The 16,310-nt window shown below is 42.8% G+C and overlaps 1 protein-coding gene across 2 annotated transcripts in view; it reads left to right on the top strand.

The window, feature by feature from the left end:
- The window catches only part of LOC115103807 (peroxisomal acyl-coenzyme A oxidase 1-like), a 28,652-nt gene that overhangs the window by 9,552 nt on the left and 2,790 nt on the right, over nt 1-16,310 (top strand). The window contains exons 3-12 of one of the 2 annotated variants that reach the window (XM_029624767.2): nt 2,747-2,907; nt 5,440-5,547; nt 7,330-7,449; nt 7,562-7,677; nt 9,080-9,249; nt 10,502-10,664; nt 13,650-13,840; nt 15,029-15,205; nt 15,472-15,577; nt 15,741-15,884. In XM_029624767.2, coding sequence (XP_029480627.1) covers nt 2,747-2,907; nt 5,440-5,547; nt 7,330-7,449; nt 7,562-7,677; nt 9,080-9,249; nt 10,502-10,664; nt 13,650-13,840; nt 15,029-15,205; nt 15,472-15,577; nt 15,741-15,884 — 1,456 coding nt within the window. The remainder of the gene's footprint in view (nt 1-2,746; nt 2,908-5,439; nt 5,548-7,329; nt 7,450-7,561; nt 7,678-9,079; nt 9,250-10,501; nt 10,665-13,649; nt 13,841-15,028; nt 15,206-15,471; nt 15,578-15,740; nt 15,885-16,310) is intronic. The other variant, XM_029624766.2, reaches the window with a different exon arrangement.

Below are 16,310 nucleotides of genomic sequence, written 5' to 3'. Positions count from 1 at the left end.
ATCCATTCCCGTCTAGTTTTTAGTTTCTTTCCATTCCTCAAACCCCTTTTATTTCCTCTCCTGCTGCTGGTAGTGGCCTATTATCCTAATGAATTGTTCCCAAGCTTATGTCAGTTAATTCTGATTGCTATTAAGTCTTGCTTTTCCTCTACTCCCCATGTTCTCTGAATTGAGATGACTCATTTACATATGATTAACCCTAACATTGTATAATTTGGAGCTTTTTTTAATCAAATGACCTAACATTGTGAATTGTGCATTCGATTGGATGGATGTAGGCCTAATCTTTTGGCTGTTTGTGAATTTACAGCTTGGATGAATGAATATAGGCCTAACAATTTGTTCTTGTCTGTCGAAGTCTCAAGTGATAGAGAAGAAGCACTGTGTCCTGCCAAAGAACATGCAGTGTGATTTGAGTTTCAGATCCCTGAATATTCCATTGTTAATCTGAAAGCAGAGAAATCTGTGCGATGTAAGACAATTTTGGCCATGCCAGATGTCTCGTTGCCAACGTTTCACTTCTATGACGCTGCGAAGTGGACATTATTCACGATTACGTAACCATGGCATTTCCATGACAATACTACTCTAGGGAATGTCTAGGACTGGCTTTTCAGAATTTTCTGAAGGCCTTCTTTTTTTCAGAGTTCTGGTCTGGTTCACTTCTTCTCAGCAACTCACTAGCTAGGCTTCCATGAACTTTTCAAGTGATTTTCAAGTTTGCATAGAAAATAGATTACTTTAGATAATTGCCTGCTGTCGTGCGTTTTCATTTTAATTATCTTGTGTCAATAAAAACAGCTGGATTTAATGACCTTTAACCTCAACAACAGAGAATCAGAAAAACCATAGTGTTGAATAAAAATGTTGTGGTCAAAGTGTTTCCATTACCCAATTTAGGCAAATTGCACATGAATAAATTGGCAACACTGTGTATGCCGTCCCACCCATCTGTTTCGTGTCTCAGGTAGCCCGCGAAAGCCAGCATGAATAGAATGCAATCATTTACAAATATTTTCCATATTCTAATAATTTGCATGTGCCAACGTATCGCCACTGCCCGTACCATGGTGAAACTTGCCAACCAGAAAAGCAAGGTGTACGTAATTCAGGCCCTCTTGAAAGTCAGGATAATCCTTTTCCTGCAAGGAAACATTATTTGTCTAGTTACGTTGACGGCGTCACATGCCCGTGTACCTTCAAATTTGTGACAATCGGCATTTATTCGAAAAACACTGGTTCCGTCATAATTTGTCGCAATGAAGAAGGTTTGACAAAAGAAATATCCACCCATCGAACTTATTTTTAAAAAGTGTTGCCGATCTTTAGAAAACGTCTCCTATCTATTAATAATAATTAGATGGGTGCTTACGTTTGTCCTATTTCGTACATGTAAAAGTGTGTACGTATGTGTGAATTGGAAATTAGTTCGTTTTTATTTTACACTCCCTCCGACACCCTCAGAGTGGGATCTCGGCCAGGGATCAGCCATTATTGACAGCCGCCCTGCAGCAAAAGTGCCTTGCTCAAGGGCACATTGGCAGATTTGTTTCACCTAGACGGCTCGGGGATTCGAACCCGTGACCTTTCGGTTATTGACCCAACAGTCTTAACCGCTAGGCTACCTGCCGTCTCCGTAACACGTATCGCACAGATTTGTTTTTGCCATTTTTGCTTTTGTCGAATAATCCTGTGTCAATGGAAAACTGCCTGTTGTCTTAACCGTAAATGCCCTTACAACTGCTTCACCCTTCCTTTATAAACTAAAGCAGGGGTAGGCAACCGTGATCCTGGAGTTTTGCAGGCACTTCATGTTTTTGATTTAACCAACCTGGAATACCAGGTGTGTTGAATTTAGGCAATCACTGAATTAGCTCAATTGGTCAGGTGTGGTGCGTACTTGGGAAAAAATCCTGCAGTCCCTGTGGCTCTCCAGGAACAGGGTTGCCTACCCTTGGACTAAAGCGTCTGCTTTAAAAATGCTAGTTGCACTGCACTAGTTGGTAGCATTAACCTTTTGTGACTAGGGGGCAGTATTTTCATTTTTGGAAAAAATAACGTTCCCGTAGTAAACTGCACTAGTTGGTAGCATTAACATAGACAGATTTATTGGTTGTCACACATTTGACATTTTAGGGTTGTGTTCATTAGGCCACACAATGAACTTTTACAATGGAAAACTAAATTGGCCATTTCTTAATGGAGCAAGTCCAGTTTGTCCCTTCTTGTGTCCGTTTAATGAACACGTCCCAGAGTTTGCGTCACAATTCATTTGGAATTGAAAATGTTTTTTTGTCAGTGAAATGAGAGAGTACAGGTTACACTGCTTTTGGAAATGAACATTTCAGGAAATAAATTAAGTGTTGCAACAATCATGCATGAGAAGGTTATTTTGAATGAATGAATTTATGATTCTAATCAGTTCTCCGCAGACAATTTGCATGACTAGCTCAGTTTAATTTTTTTAATTCTTGCACTTCCCTTCATCCATCCCTCCATCTATTCATCCATCCTCTCTGCCCCCAAAATGTTATTTACCAACACTTCTAATCTCCCATCTTTTCCAACCATCTCTTCACTGTCATGTCCCATTTATATGGTCTATTATTCTATGCCAAAATTTGTTTTCTCCCTTGGCTATACCTTATTTTGCATGCCCTCCCCCAATGTCCTATCCTTCCTTTACCCTCTTCTCCCTTCAAACTACTCTCCTACCCCCTCCCCTTGCCACTTGGCGCTGCCCTAGCTGTGTGCACCGTGGGCGGGCGGAGCCCCTGGACCTCCACCTGGGAATGTTCCTGCCCACCCTGCTGAACCAGGCCAGTCCTGAGCAGATGGAGACATTCTTCATACCCGCCTGGAACCTGGAGATCATCGGCACCTACGCACAGACAGAGATGGGCCACGGTAAAATGCCAAACGAACCGTACCTGATCACCAACCTCCGGTCACCCACATGCTCTGTGAAGTGGACAAGAGATGCATGCCCAACCTCTTTGACGTTTGAGTCGAGCCACCAGATAACTCTAACATACTCGTTAGGGAATTTCTTAAAAACGTCTCCCCAGACCGAACGTTTGTGTTGTTAAAGATTCTGTTGGGGCTAGGTTCCTTGTTCCTTGTCAATCATTGGCTTATTGGTGAAATCAGCAATCAGATAATATTGTCTTTAAGTAAATCAATCCAACCTTTTTATTTATGCAATTGCAGGCAGAAGTTGACAATGGAAACAGAGTAAGTTCTGCAAAATAAAAAATGAATATGCTTGCAGTCGACACCTACTCACGAGACCAAGCCCATGCAAATACAGTTATACAAACCTGCAGGAGAAAACAATAGTCCAGTGTTTTCTAAGGGCTCAGCAGTCATTTTCCATTCAAGTGTGGCTCACGGTGGTGTGTCTGACTGGTCTCTTATCACAGGGGTCTGTGTCTATGCATCTCTTTTAGCCTTGAGGCGCTTTTTGACTGCAATAACACACATCTCTCAGACCGTTTCTTATAAGAGGTAGAGACTAGAAAAGAACCGTGGAACAGTATTACACCTTATTATGCATATATATATTGCTAATCTGTGGTCCAGGACCCTATAAATGTAGTGTGGGGGGGGGGGGGGTCTTCCCCTTCTATTAATACAACATAAGCATAATCAATTATAATACATCAATCATTTGGTGTAGCCCCTATCATGACCCCAAGGTGAACCCCACCATGCAACAATTTTAAAAAATCTCAATATCAAATTGTTTCTGGGTAACTGTTAAAGTACCTTAGTGTGATTGTTTTCAATTAAAATGGTCAAAAATAAACAAAAATGGCTTCTTAGCAAAGAGCAATTTATCAAACAAGTATTTTGCTAGCACTGTCTGGGAGTGGTCTGAGTATGGAGGGGGAACTCAAAAAAACTAGCTGTTATTGACAGAGATGTTTGGTACTAATTTACCACCTGATGATGTCACCAGGCATTCCAAAACTCCATCCCACCAAAACAGGATGATGTTTTAGGCAGTCTTTTCAAACAGCTCTTACGCTAAAAGGGCATGATAATTTTCACAATTTCACAGTATTATTCCAACCTCCATAGTGTGGAGTTATGTATATATATATATATAAAACACAGGAATCATATTTTTGACTGCACTGGGCCTTTAAAAAAAAATGCTATTTAAAAAAATTGTAAAAAGGACATTTCACTCTTGCCTTTTACTCTGACTAAAACCACTAATACTGGCTGGCTTGGAGAGTGAGTCTTGTGGGCCGCACAGCTTCGCATGGCTTCCCTTTTGGAATGTGCTCTGCCCCTGGTTCTCACACAGTCTTGTTGCCAGCCACGGTGAACGTCCATGCCCACTTCTAAAGCACCCTCGGTGACTTCCATTCCCAAACAGGTACCTTCCACCGCCTCTGTCCCTTTTGTCCCCCTTACTGTGTTTGGAAGAATATTGAGTTTAAAGACGGACAACCTACGTCCTTCGCCACGTGCATCTTCACCGTATAAACGTAATGGGGCCGTCAAACGATTACAATAATGAATTGAGTTAGTGGTGTTAGATATAGGAATACTATGTTTTGATTGTAAAGGAAAGAAACAATCTGTTTCACCATAACAAAATGTTTCACCATAACACAAAAGTCACTGGAACATACAGCTCATAATGGTCTCAATGTTTTTTTTTTTAAGTAGGCCTACTCTCTCTTATCAATGTTCTTGGAAGTTGGAACAGTTTCCCACATACACACTTGAGTACTGTTAACGCTTAATTTGTTCCCATTTCGAATTGGAAGGTTGACTATAGGGGGGGAAAGAACTGGCTCTATGGATACAAAGAACATTTAAACCTGCCCAACAATGTTATGAGTTCCACAGAAGACGTAACAACAGCTCAGCCAGGTCTGCGTTAATGTAAAATATAATACAGCTATTAGATCTAGCCGAGGCTACTGATCCATGTTCTTCACGAACTAGTCACAAACTGCTGCTGCTAGTAGAACTGGGATCATTGTTTAAATCTTTTAACCTGAGAGATAAAACAGTAGCAAAATTAACCCGACATGTTCTATGCTGTTAACTTTGACAGCCCTAAACCGTACACATATTAGTTATGCAAATTGTAAGAAATAGATTGAATTTTCTTTTGGTTTTGATCTGTCAAACACCTACAAAGGTTTTCCCACTATAGAATAACTTTTTTTTTCGGGTGAGGGAACTGGTGAACAAAAAAAAATGTAGAAGACAAAGTATACCCACTAGGCACAACAAATAATATATTTACTGCTGTGAGATAAAGTTTAAAGTTGCTTTATTATTTGAGATTGATGTCTTGTCAGGTTTGCACTGCATAATATTTGAAAACATGAATGTGCTCCTGCCGTAACTCTCTCTTTCTTTGGTTTTGTGTGTTGTGTGTTTGGGGGCCTTGGTGTCTTTCTCGTTGCCTAGGCACCCACCTCAGGGGGCTTGAAACCACGGCAACGTATGACCCGGCCACCCAGGAGTTTGTCATGAACAGCCCGACCATCACCTCCATCAAGTGGTGGCCTGGGGGACGTGAGTACACGCACACACTTTAGCTTCAGGGCCCATACACATACAGTGCTTTTGGAAAGTATTCAGACCCCTTGACCTTTTCCACATTTTGTTAAGTTACAACCTTATTCTAAAATGGATTAAATCTACACACAATACCCCATAATGACAAAGCAAAAAAAAACTTCTTTTTTTTTTTAAATATCACATTTGCGTAAGAATTCAGACCCTTTACTCAGTACTTTATTGAAGCACCTTTGGCAGCGATTACAGCCTCGAGTCTTCTTGGGTATGATGCTACGAGCTTGGCACCTGTATTTGGGGAGTTTCTCCCATTCTTCTCTGCAGATCCTCTCAAGCTCTGTCAGGTTGGATGGGGAACATTGATGCACAGCTATTTTCAGGTCTCTCCAGAGATGTTTGATCGGTTCAAGTCCGGGCTCTGGCTGGGGCACTCAAGGACATTCGGAGACTTATCCTGCATTGTCTTGGCTGTGTGCTTAGGGTTGTTGTCCTGTTGGAAGGTGAACCTTCACCCCAGTCTGAGATCCTGAGGGCTCTGGAGCATGTTTTCATCAAGGATCTCTCAGTACTTGGCTCCGTTCATCTTTGGCTCGATCCTGACAAGTCTCCCAGTCCCTGCTGCTGAACAACATCCCCACAGCATGATGCGGCCACCGCCATGCTTCACAGTAGAGATGGTGCCAGGTTTCCTCCAGACGTAACGCTTGGAATTCAGGCCAAATAGTTCAATCTTGGTTTTATCAGATCAGAGAACCTTGGTCTCATAGCAAAAGGGTCTGAATACTCATGTAACTAAGGCATTTTTTTCCTATTGCAAAAATGTCTAAACCTGTTTTCGCTTGGTCATTATGGGGTATTGTGTGTAGATTGCTGAGGATTGTTTTTTAAAATGCATTTTAGAATAAATCAAATCAAATGTATTTATAAAGCCCTTCGTACATCAGCTGATATCTCAAAGTGATGTACAGAAACCCAGCCTAAAACCCCAAACAGCAAGCAATGCAGGTGTAGAAGCACGGTGGCTAGGAAAAACTCCCTAGAAAGGCCAAAACCTAGGAAGAAACCTAGAGAGGAACCAGGCTATGTGGGGTGGCCAGTCCTCTTCTGGCTGTGCCGGGTGGAGATTATAACAGAACATGGCCAAGATGTTCAAATGTTCATAAATGACCAGCATAGTCGTATAATAATAAGGCAGAACAGTTGAAACTGGAGTAGCAGCACGGTCAGGTGGACTGGGGACAGCAAGGAGTCATCATGTCAGGTAGTCCTGGGGCATGGTCCTAGGGCTCAGGTCCTCCGAGAGAGAGAGAGAAAGAAAGAGAGAAGGAGAGAATTAGAGAACGCACACTTAGATTCACACAGGACACCGGATAAGACAGGAGAAGTACTCCATATATAACAAACTGACCCTAGCCCCCTGACACATAAACTACGGCAGCATAAATACTGGAGGCTGAGACAGGAGGGGTCAGGAGACACTGTGGCCCCATCCGAGGACACCACCGGACAGGGCCAAACAGGCTGTAATAAGGCTGTAATGTAACAACATGTGGAAAGTGAAGGGGTCTGAATACTTTCCGAATGCACTGTACAATCAAACCAATCCCCAGTTAAGTCTGTGGACTTAGCTTCTGAAGAAAACACATTCCACAACATTGCTGAACAAGATCAAACAATGTACTTCTGATTCTCATTGCAGTGTGGACTAGAGACTTAAATGACTGCCAAATGATTTCAATAGAAATATTTTAATAGTGAGAATCTCTCGCTCCTCCCCAGTGGGTAAGACGTCTAACCACGCCATAGTTCTGGCCCAGCTCCACACCCAGGGGAAGTGTCACGGCCTGCAGGCCTTCATCGTACCTCTCCGCAGTATGAACACACACATGCCACTGCCAGGTACTGTACATACTGCTGTGCTTGTGTCAAAAAGAGTTTGTCTGGCTGTGTCTCTGTATGTAGCATTGGTGGTAGCCAACTGTCGAATGAACTCACTCTCATTCTCTCTCAGGTGTGGTGGTAGGGGACATAGGACCAAAGTTTGGCTTTGATGAGGTTGACAATGGTTACCTGAAACTGGAGAACGTACGAATTCCTCGCGACCACATGCTGATGAAATATGCAAAGGTGAGCGACTGGGCAGTTTCAAGGCACATTTCAAGGAGACACTGTTCTTTGTTTCTGTTGGTTGATTCTAATGCTGTCGCCAAGCTTAGATTTGAAGGTATATTGTATGCATAATCCTCAGAGCGTGTATACTTACTACCTGGTTGTCCTAGAACTGTATACCACAGACCAGTGGCGGTCTGTGCCGTTTAAGATGAGGGAGGATGATTGAATTATTATGATATTTGTTTTAATGAATGAGCCTTACTTCTATTAAAGCATATTGGATGACTGTCATTCATATTCCATTCACCCAGCTCAATGTAACATCGATAGGTTTAGGCTACTACATGATACCCGACTTTTCCCTATACCCATCCTATGAATGAAAGTTCACAACATAGGTGGAGCTACATTTTTGTAATCAAGGTGACCGACAGTGACGCATTCAATACCACCTTGCACACTCTTGCCTGCATCCGTTTGCTTCAGTTTAAGAAACATTTTTCAACAGAATCGGCGGAATGAATACACCACTGATCACACAAAAACAGCTCACTTTCATAGCAGCCACATAAAAACAGCATGATTACTTTGCTTAATGTATTCCTTCTCGCATACTAGTCTACATAGGTACTAGAACTAACGATTTAGTAAACCCGCTACAGTCATGCAGTGCAGTCAGCGAGCAGTTTAGCAGTTAAACCGGTGGGCCCCAGTGGCAATAAATTAATAAAACCAAAAGCTTACCTTGACTTGGAAGAGTGCCAGTGTTGGATAGGATAGCCATAGCCAGCTAGCTAGCATAGAATATGTTTCTGTTTGAGCCGGGTGTTTGTTTGAGTAGGCTAAACTAGCTAACTGCATTAGCTAAGTGGGAGAAAATACAATGACATATAACTAGCTCTCTATCTCTCCCACTCTCTCCACCTTCATTAAAAAAATATATTTGTTCAAAGCTGTTCAACTATTGTCTTTGAGTCAATTACTCACCACATTTTATGCAGTGATAGCTAGTTGTAGCTTGTGCTTTCAGTACTAGATTCATTATTTGAGAGTTTGATTGGGTGGACAACATGTCAGTTCATGCTGCAAGAGCTCTGAAGTTGAAATAAGTACTGTGTGAGTCTATGGAAGGGGGTGAGAACCATGAGCCTCCTGGGCTTTGTATTGAAGTCAATGTTCCCAGAGAAGGAGAGAGACTAGCTGTCCTCCGGCTACACCATGGTGCTACCCTACAGAGTGCTGTTGCGGCTACATTCCAAAAGTGTGTTTTTAATCAATTATTTGGTGACATGAAGATATTTATTATAGTTTCATTCTCAAAAAAAAAAAAAAAGAATATTCACTGAGGAGGATGGTCCTCCCCTTCCTGCTATGAGGAGCCGCCGCTGCCACAGACAGTATGTATTCTCCCCACCAGGTGGAGGCAGATGGTACGTACGTGAAGCCTCCCAGTGCCAAGCTGACCTACGGCACCATGGTGTTCATCAGGTCCATGATCGTAGGGGAAGCGGGCCACGCCCTCGCTAAGTCCTGCACCATCGCCATCCGCTACAGTTCCGTACGGCACCAGTCTGAGATACGCCCAGGGTCAGTTGTAGCTCTGGACACCAGGGTCATGTTCATTAGGTCAAACTGTAGCAAAAAGTTTTGAGACTGAAATCAAAATTCTTATTGTACAGATACTACTTTCCTGTGTTAGGTTTTGGTGTGTTTTCATCTGTTTGGTGCCAGCTGAAAATTGTTGTCCTGATTTAAATAAGCAATAAAACTGGCCTTCTTTAGACTAGTTGAGTATCTGGACAATCAGCATTTGTGGATTTGAATTATAGGCTCAAAATGGCCAGAAACAAATAACTTTCTTCTGAAACTTCTGAGAAAGGAAGGCTATTCCATGAGAAATTGCTAAGAAACTGAAGATCTCACACAGCGATGTGTACTACTCCCTTCACAGAACAGAGCAAACTGGCTATCCAGAATAGAGTGGGAGGCCCCGGTGCACAACTGAGCAAGAGGACAAGTACATTAGTGTCTAGTTTGAGAAACAGATGCCTCACAAGTCCTCAACTGGCAGCTTCATTAAATAGTACCCGCAAAACACCAGTCTCAAGAGGCGACTCTGGGATGCTGGCCTTCTAGGCACAGTTCCTCTGTCCAGGGTCTGTGTTCTTTTGCCCATCTTAATCTTTTCTTTTTATTGGCCAGTCTGAGATATGGCTTTTTTTTTGCAACTCTGCCTAGAAGGCCAGCATCCTGGAGTCGCCTCTTCACTGTTGACGTTGAGACTGGTGTTTTGCGGGTACTATTTGAATGAAGCTGTCAGTTGAGGACTTGTGAGGTGTCTGTTTCTCAAACTAGACACTCTAATGTACTTGTCCTCTTGCTCAGTTGTGCACCGGGGCCTCCCACTCGTTCTATTCTGGATAGAGCCAGTTTGCGCTGTTCTGTGAAGGGAGTAGTATACAGTGTTGTACAAGATCTTCAGTTCCTTGGCAAAAAGCCAAGGGGGGTGAATACTTTCTCAAGGCACTGTAAATAGTCAAAGGAATACAAAAATACTCACACATACTTGCGCACATCCATACACAAGTAACACTCTCAGACACAAACAAGAATAGAAAGCAAAGTACTACAACCCTAACCATTTTAACAAAATCTATACTCTTATTCTAATCGTGTGAGAGCTGATGTAGGTAGATGTTAGAGTTTGGGTAGATATTTAGGAATCCTTACTCATATATAAATAGCTGTATCTCAATGTTCTTCAATGACTAACATATAAAAGATTGCGAACCATTAACCTTACATCTAAGTCTATATTCTTATTTTGTGGTTCCTCCAGAGAGCCGGAACCCCAGATTATGGACTACCAGACCCAACAGTACAAGCTGTTCCCCCTGCTGGCTACAGCCTATGCCTACAAGTTTGTGGGTCAGTACATGAACCAGGTCTACCACCGCATCACTGGAGACATCAGCCAGGGAGACTTCAGTGAACTACCAGAGGTATTTACAGTAAATACTAGCCTGGAATCCAGAATCTGTTTTGCTAACATTCCACGCCTTGTACTCCGTGTCATGCTACACGAGGAGTGGAATGATAGCTAAACAGACTGGTACCCAGGCTAAGTAAATACCTCCCCTTGATATAGTACGTGATGAAAGAATGGCTGGCTATGGCCCAGAGTTTTTATTATTTTCTTCCAAACCACGTGACCTGACCTGACCAGGGAAAATGGGAAAACACTCCACTCACTGAATAGTCTTAATGTTTCATCCATTTTAAGCAGCTGAAGTCTAATGGAGGTGTTTTGACAACCGTCTTCGTCGGTGTTAATTCTTTAGTCTAAGACTAATAACATATCTCTAGCTTAAACTGACAGATTTATTTTTTAATTTATTTTTTATGTAACTTAGACAGGTGCGTCAATCAACCCTCTAGGGAGTTAAACTAAATATCCTCATTCATATTAACAAATTACATCATTGTACTGCTTTTTCCATGCCAATATAACTGTACCCTGTGCCCATCCTCTACCATCCTGTGTCAATATAACTGTGCCCATCCTCTACCATCCTGTGTCAATATAACTGTACCCATCCTCTACCATCCTGTGTCAATATAACTGTGCCCATCCTCTACCATCCTGTGTCAATATAACTGTACCCATCCTCTACCATCCTGTGTCAATATAACTGTACCCATCCTCTACCATCCTGTGTCAATATAACTGTACCCATCCTCTACCATCCTGTGTCAATATAACTGTACCCATCCTCTACCATCCCAATATGTCAATATAACTGTACCCATCCTCTACCATCCTGTGTCAATATAACTGTACCCATCCTCTACCATCCTGTGTCAATATAACTGTACCCATCCTCTACCATCCTGTGTCAATATAACTGTACCCATCCTCTACCATCCTGTGTCAATATAACTGTACCCATCCTCTACCATCCTGTGTCAATATAACTGTACCCATCCTCTACCATCCTGTGTCAATATAACTGTACCCATCCTCTACCATCCTGTGTCAATATAACTGTACCCATCCTCTACCATCCTGTGTCAATATAACTGTACCCATCCTCTACCATCCTGTGTCAATATAACTGTACCCATCCTCTACCATCCTGTGTCAATATAACTGTACCCATCCTCTACCATCCTGTGTCAATATAACTGTACCCATCCTCTACCATCCTGTGTCAATATAACTGTACCCATCCTCTACCATCCTGTGTCAATATAACTGTGCCCATCCTCTACCATCCTGTGTCAATATAACTGTACCCATCCTCTACCATCCTGTGTCAATATAACTGTACCCATCCTCTACCATCCTGTGTCAATATAACTGTACCCATCCTCTACCATCCTGTGTCAATATAACTGTGCCCATCCTCTACCATCCTGTGTCAATATAACTGTGCCCATCCTCTACCATCCTGTGTCAATATAACTGTACCCATCCTCTACCATCCTGTGTCAATATAACTGTACCCATCCTCTACCATCCTGTGTCAATATAACTGTGCCCATCCTCTACCATCCTGTGTCAATATAACTGTGCCCATGTGCCCATCCTCTACCATCCTGTGTCAATATAACTGTGCCCATCCTCTACCATCCTGTGTCAATATAACTGTGCCCATCCTCTACCATCCTGTGTCAATATAACTGTGCCCATCCTCTACCATCCTGTGTCAATATAACTGTGCCCATCCTCTACCATCCTGTGTCAATATAACTGTACCCATCCTCTACCATCCTGTGTCAATATAACTGTGCCCTGTGCCCATCCTCTACCATCCTGTGTCAATATAACTGTGCCCATCCTCTACCATCCTGTGTCAATATAACTGTGCCCATCCTCTACCATCCTGTGTCAATATAACTGTGCCCATCCTCTACCATCCTGTGTCAATATAACTGTGCCCATCCTCTACCATCCTGTGTCAATATAACTGTGCCCATCCTCTACCATCCTGTGTCAATATAACTGTACCCATCCTCTACCATCCTGTGTCAATATAACTGTGCCCATCCTCTACCATCCTGTGTCAATATAACTGTGCCCATCCTCTACCATCCTGTGTCAATATAACTGTGCCCATCCTCTACCATCCTGTGTCAATATAACTGTGCCCATCCTCTACCATCCTGTGTCAATATAACTGTGCCCATCCTCTACCATCCTGTGTCAATATAACTGTACCCATCCTCTACCATCCTGTGTCAATATAACTGTGCCCATCCTCTACCATCCTGTGTCAATATAACTGTGCCCATCCTCTACCATCCTGTGTCAATATAACTGTACCCATCCTCTACCATCCTGTGTCAATATAACTGTGCCCTGTGCCCATCCTCTACCATCCTGTGTCAATATAACTGTGCCCATCCTCTACCATCCTGTGTCAATATAACTGTACCCATCCTCTACCATCCTGTGTCAATATAACTGTGCCCTGTGTCAATATAACTGTACCCATCCTCTACCATCCTGTGTCAATATAACTGTGCCCTGTGCCCATCCTCTACCATCCTGTGTCAATATGACTGTGCCCATCCTCTACCATCCTGTGTCAATATAACTGTGCCCATCCTCTACCATCCTGTGTCAATATAACTGTGCCCATCCTCTACCATCCTGTGTCAATATAACTGTACCCATCCTCTACCATCCTGTGTCAATATAACTGTACCCATCCTCTACCATCCTGTGTCAATATAACTGTACCCATCCTCTACCATCCTGTGTCAATATAACTGTACCCATCCTCTACCATCCTGTGTCAATATAACTGTACCCATCCTCTACCATCCTGTGTCAATATAACTGTACCCATCCTCTACCATCCTGTGTCAATATAACTGTACCCATCCTCTACCATCCTGTGTCAATATAACTGTACCCATCCTCTACCATCCTGTGTCAATATAACTGTATAACCCTGTGCCATCGCCTGACCTGTGCCCAGCTCCATGCCCTGTCCGCGGGCCTGAAGGCCTTCACCACGTGGACGGCCAGCGCGGGCATCGAGGTGTGTCGCATGGCGTGTGGTGGGCACGGCTACTCCCGCTGCAGCGCCCTCCCAGACATCTATGTTAACTTCGTGCCCACGTGCACCTACGAGGGAGAGAACACCGTCATGATGCTGCAGACCGCTAGGTAGGTACACACACACACACTTGTGCACGCACACATGCAGACGCAAACACCCCCCCCCACACACACACACACACACCCTTAAAGGACACATTCTTTCCTTGCTGAATCAAAAACCTCAGTCACATTCTACAGCTCACATAAACACACGTTACAATGTATTCCAAAACTTGCAAGTCAGGGCACATAAGCCTAGTATTAAAAGCTATGTGTGATATTGCGCCCTGCACATCATTGGTAGTAATTATCAACAAAGCATCGATCTAACTGTCTAAATGTTTCTGGGAGTGTGTTCAGTGTAAGCACTGCTAAGTGTACAATGCAAAGGGTGAGGAAAGTAGTTGCGTGGGGAGTGAGAGAGAATAGAACCAAATGAATGGGTGTGTATGAGTTTTTGTGTACTTAGTTAGAGCTGGGTGGTAAATGGCGTTTTACTATATACCAGTATTAATGCATGGAACGGTTTGGATTTTTACCTTACATAATGGTATTTCAATGCTTGCTTTGTTAAGTGCAATAACTGAGTGATGCTACTTGAAAAAATGATTGCAATCGTCCGTTCTTACCGGCAGTAAGAGACTGCTAACAGTTGAGATCTGATAATTTGCTAGCAAGAGCTTCAGGTGTGCCCACGTCATTTTGTGTGATGAATAGGCTAGTGTCTGTGAGGCAGTGGGTGTGCCAAAAGCACCTTAGAAATCAGCACAATGCCCTTTGTGGCGAAAGTAAAAACTGCCATGGAATCCATTGACAATACATGGTCAGAGGAGAATTATTATTTTCATAAAGGAAAAGTTACTTTTTCACAATCGAGGTATACAAAGACAAAACAAATATTTGACAGTGTGGAAATGATAGCAAATGAGTGAAGGAAATTGATGAAAAGGCTGAAATTATTTTGGGTTCAAGTTTGTTTTATACAATCAATCAGAAGAGAGAGAGCCCCATTTTTAAAACCACTTAGAATGTATTTGTTGCCACCCTAGGATCATGCATGACTCATTAAGCATATGGAACTTTTATTAAACCAAAACATAAAATGCCATCAATTACCGTCAAAAATTAGAAACTTATAGTGATATGATATTTTGGCCATATCGCCAATTTCTACTTTGTGTTTGTTCTTGTCTGTGTGTGACCTTCGTGCCCTTCCACTGTCTTACTCACGTGTTTGCATCCCTCACTCCCCAGGTTCTTGATAAAGAGCTACCGGCAGGCGTCGGCAGGCCACCAGCTGAGTGGCATCGTGTCCTACCTGAACGAGTCGGAGCGTAGACTGCAGCCCCAGTCTGTGTCCTCCCGATCCACTGTAGTCAACGTCAATGACCTGGCCAGCCTTGTGGATGCTTACAAACTACGAGCTGCCAAGTAAGTGGGCCTACAAGCTAACCAAAATGTCATAGTAATAGATCCCATTTAGATATCTGATCTTCGTTAAGTCCCAAAGGGCTGTACATTGTATGGCAGAGACTTTTAATCAGAGCAATGTGTTAGTTGGTGCCAGGCAATGCAATGGGTTGAGCTAAAAATGGTCCACCAGTCCAGCACACAACGAATTGTACTTGTACTCTATGGACAGCCATGCGTCAGTTTTTGTTGAAAGGTTTCCTATGTCAATGCCTCTGTGTCTTTAGGCTGGTTGAGATGGCAGCTAAGAGTATTCAGCAGGAGCTACAGAAGCGAGTCAGTCAGGAGGATGCCTGGAACAACAGCGCTATAGACCTGGTCAGAGCCTCTGATGTAAGTTACCTTGCCAACTTGGGATATGGAATGTGTTGTTTTTTGGGAGGGAGCCCTCTTATCTCTTCCCCTCTGCTTCCCTCTTTCAATTTCCTTTTCCTCCTCTCTCTGGTCCTCATTTAACTCTCCTCCATCTCTTCTCCTCCTCCCTTTCCATGTCCAGGCCCACTGTCACTATGTGGTGGTGAAGCTGTTTGCAGCTAAGCTGGGGGAGATGGGAGACACTGGGGTTCACTCTGTCCTCAGCACCCTGGCCCTGCTCTATGCCCTCCAGGGCATCCAACAGCACAGCGGAGACTTCCTCCAGGTAACCACCACCATGGCAACTGTCAATCACAGACTCCCAGGGGGAAAATACAGGGACTAAATAAATGGAAAAATAATGTGTGAATTTCAATGCGTCCATAAGTGGGTCCCGTACCAAAATCTATATTAATTGTTATAATGTCATGTATGATGTTTTAAGCAAGACATTGTATTACACTCGTACTTGTATCACTTATTAAAGGAAGATTGTCTTGTTTTTGTATATTTAAAAAAAATTGTATTAACCCCTTCATCACCACCCCTCTTTGGAGTACAAATATATATGTATTTTTTAAAAGCTTTTGCTTACAAATTTTATATACATGGTACTTTTATATAAAGCAGTCACATAACCGTAATACATTACCAAACATCAACTCTTTAATCCCAAACCCGTTTGGTTTCTATGTGCCATATATTTTTCAAT

This window comes from Oncorhynchus nerka, linkage group LG21, assembly GCF_034236695.1.
Source record: "Oncorhynchus nerka isolate Pitt River linkage group LG21, Oner_Uvic_2.0, whole genome shotgun sequence".
In the NCBI taxonomy this organism is placed as follows: Eukaryota; Metazoa; Chordata; class Actinopteri; order Salmoniformes; family Salmonidae; genus Oncorhynchus; species Oncorhynchus nerka.
This window is presented reverse-complemented; position numbering and strand designations above follow the sequence as displayed.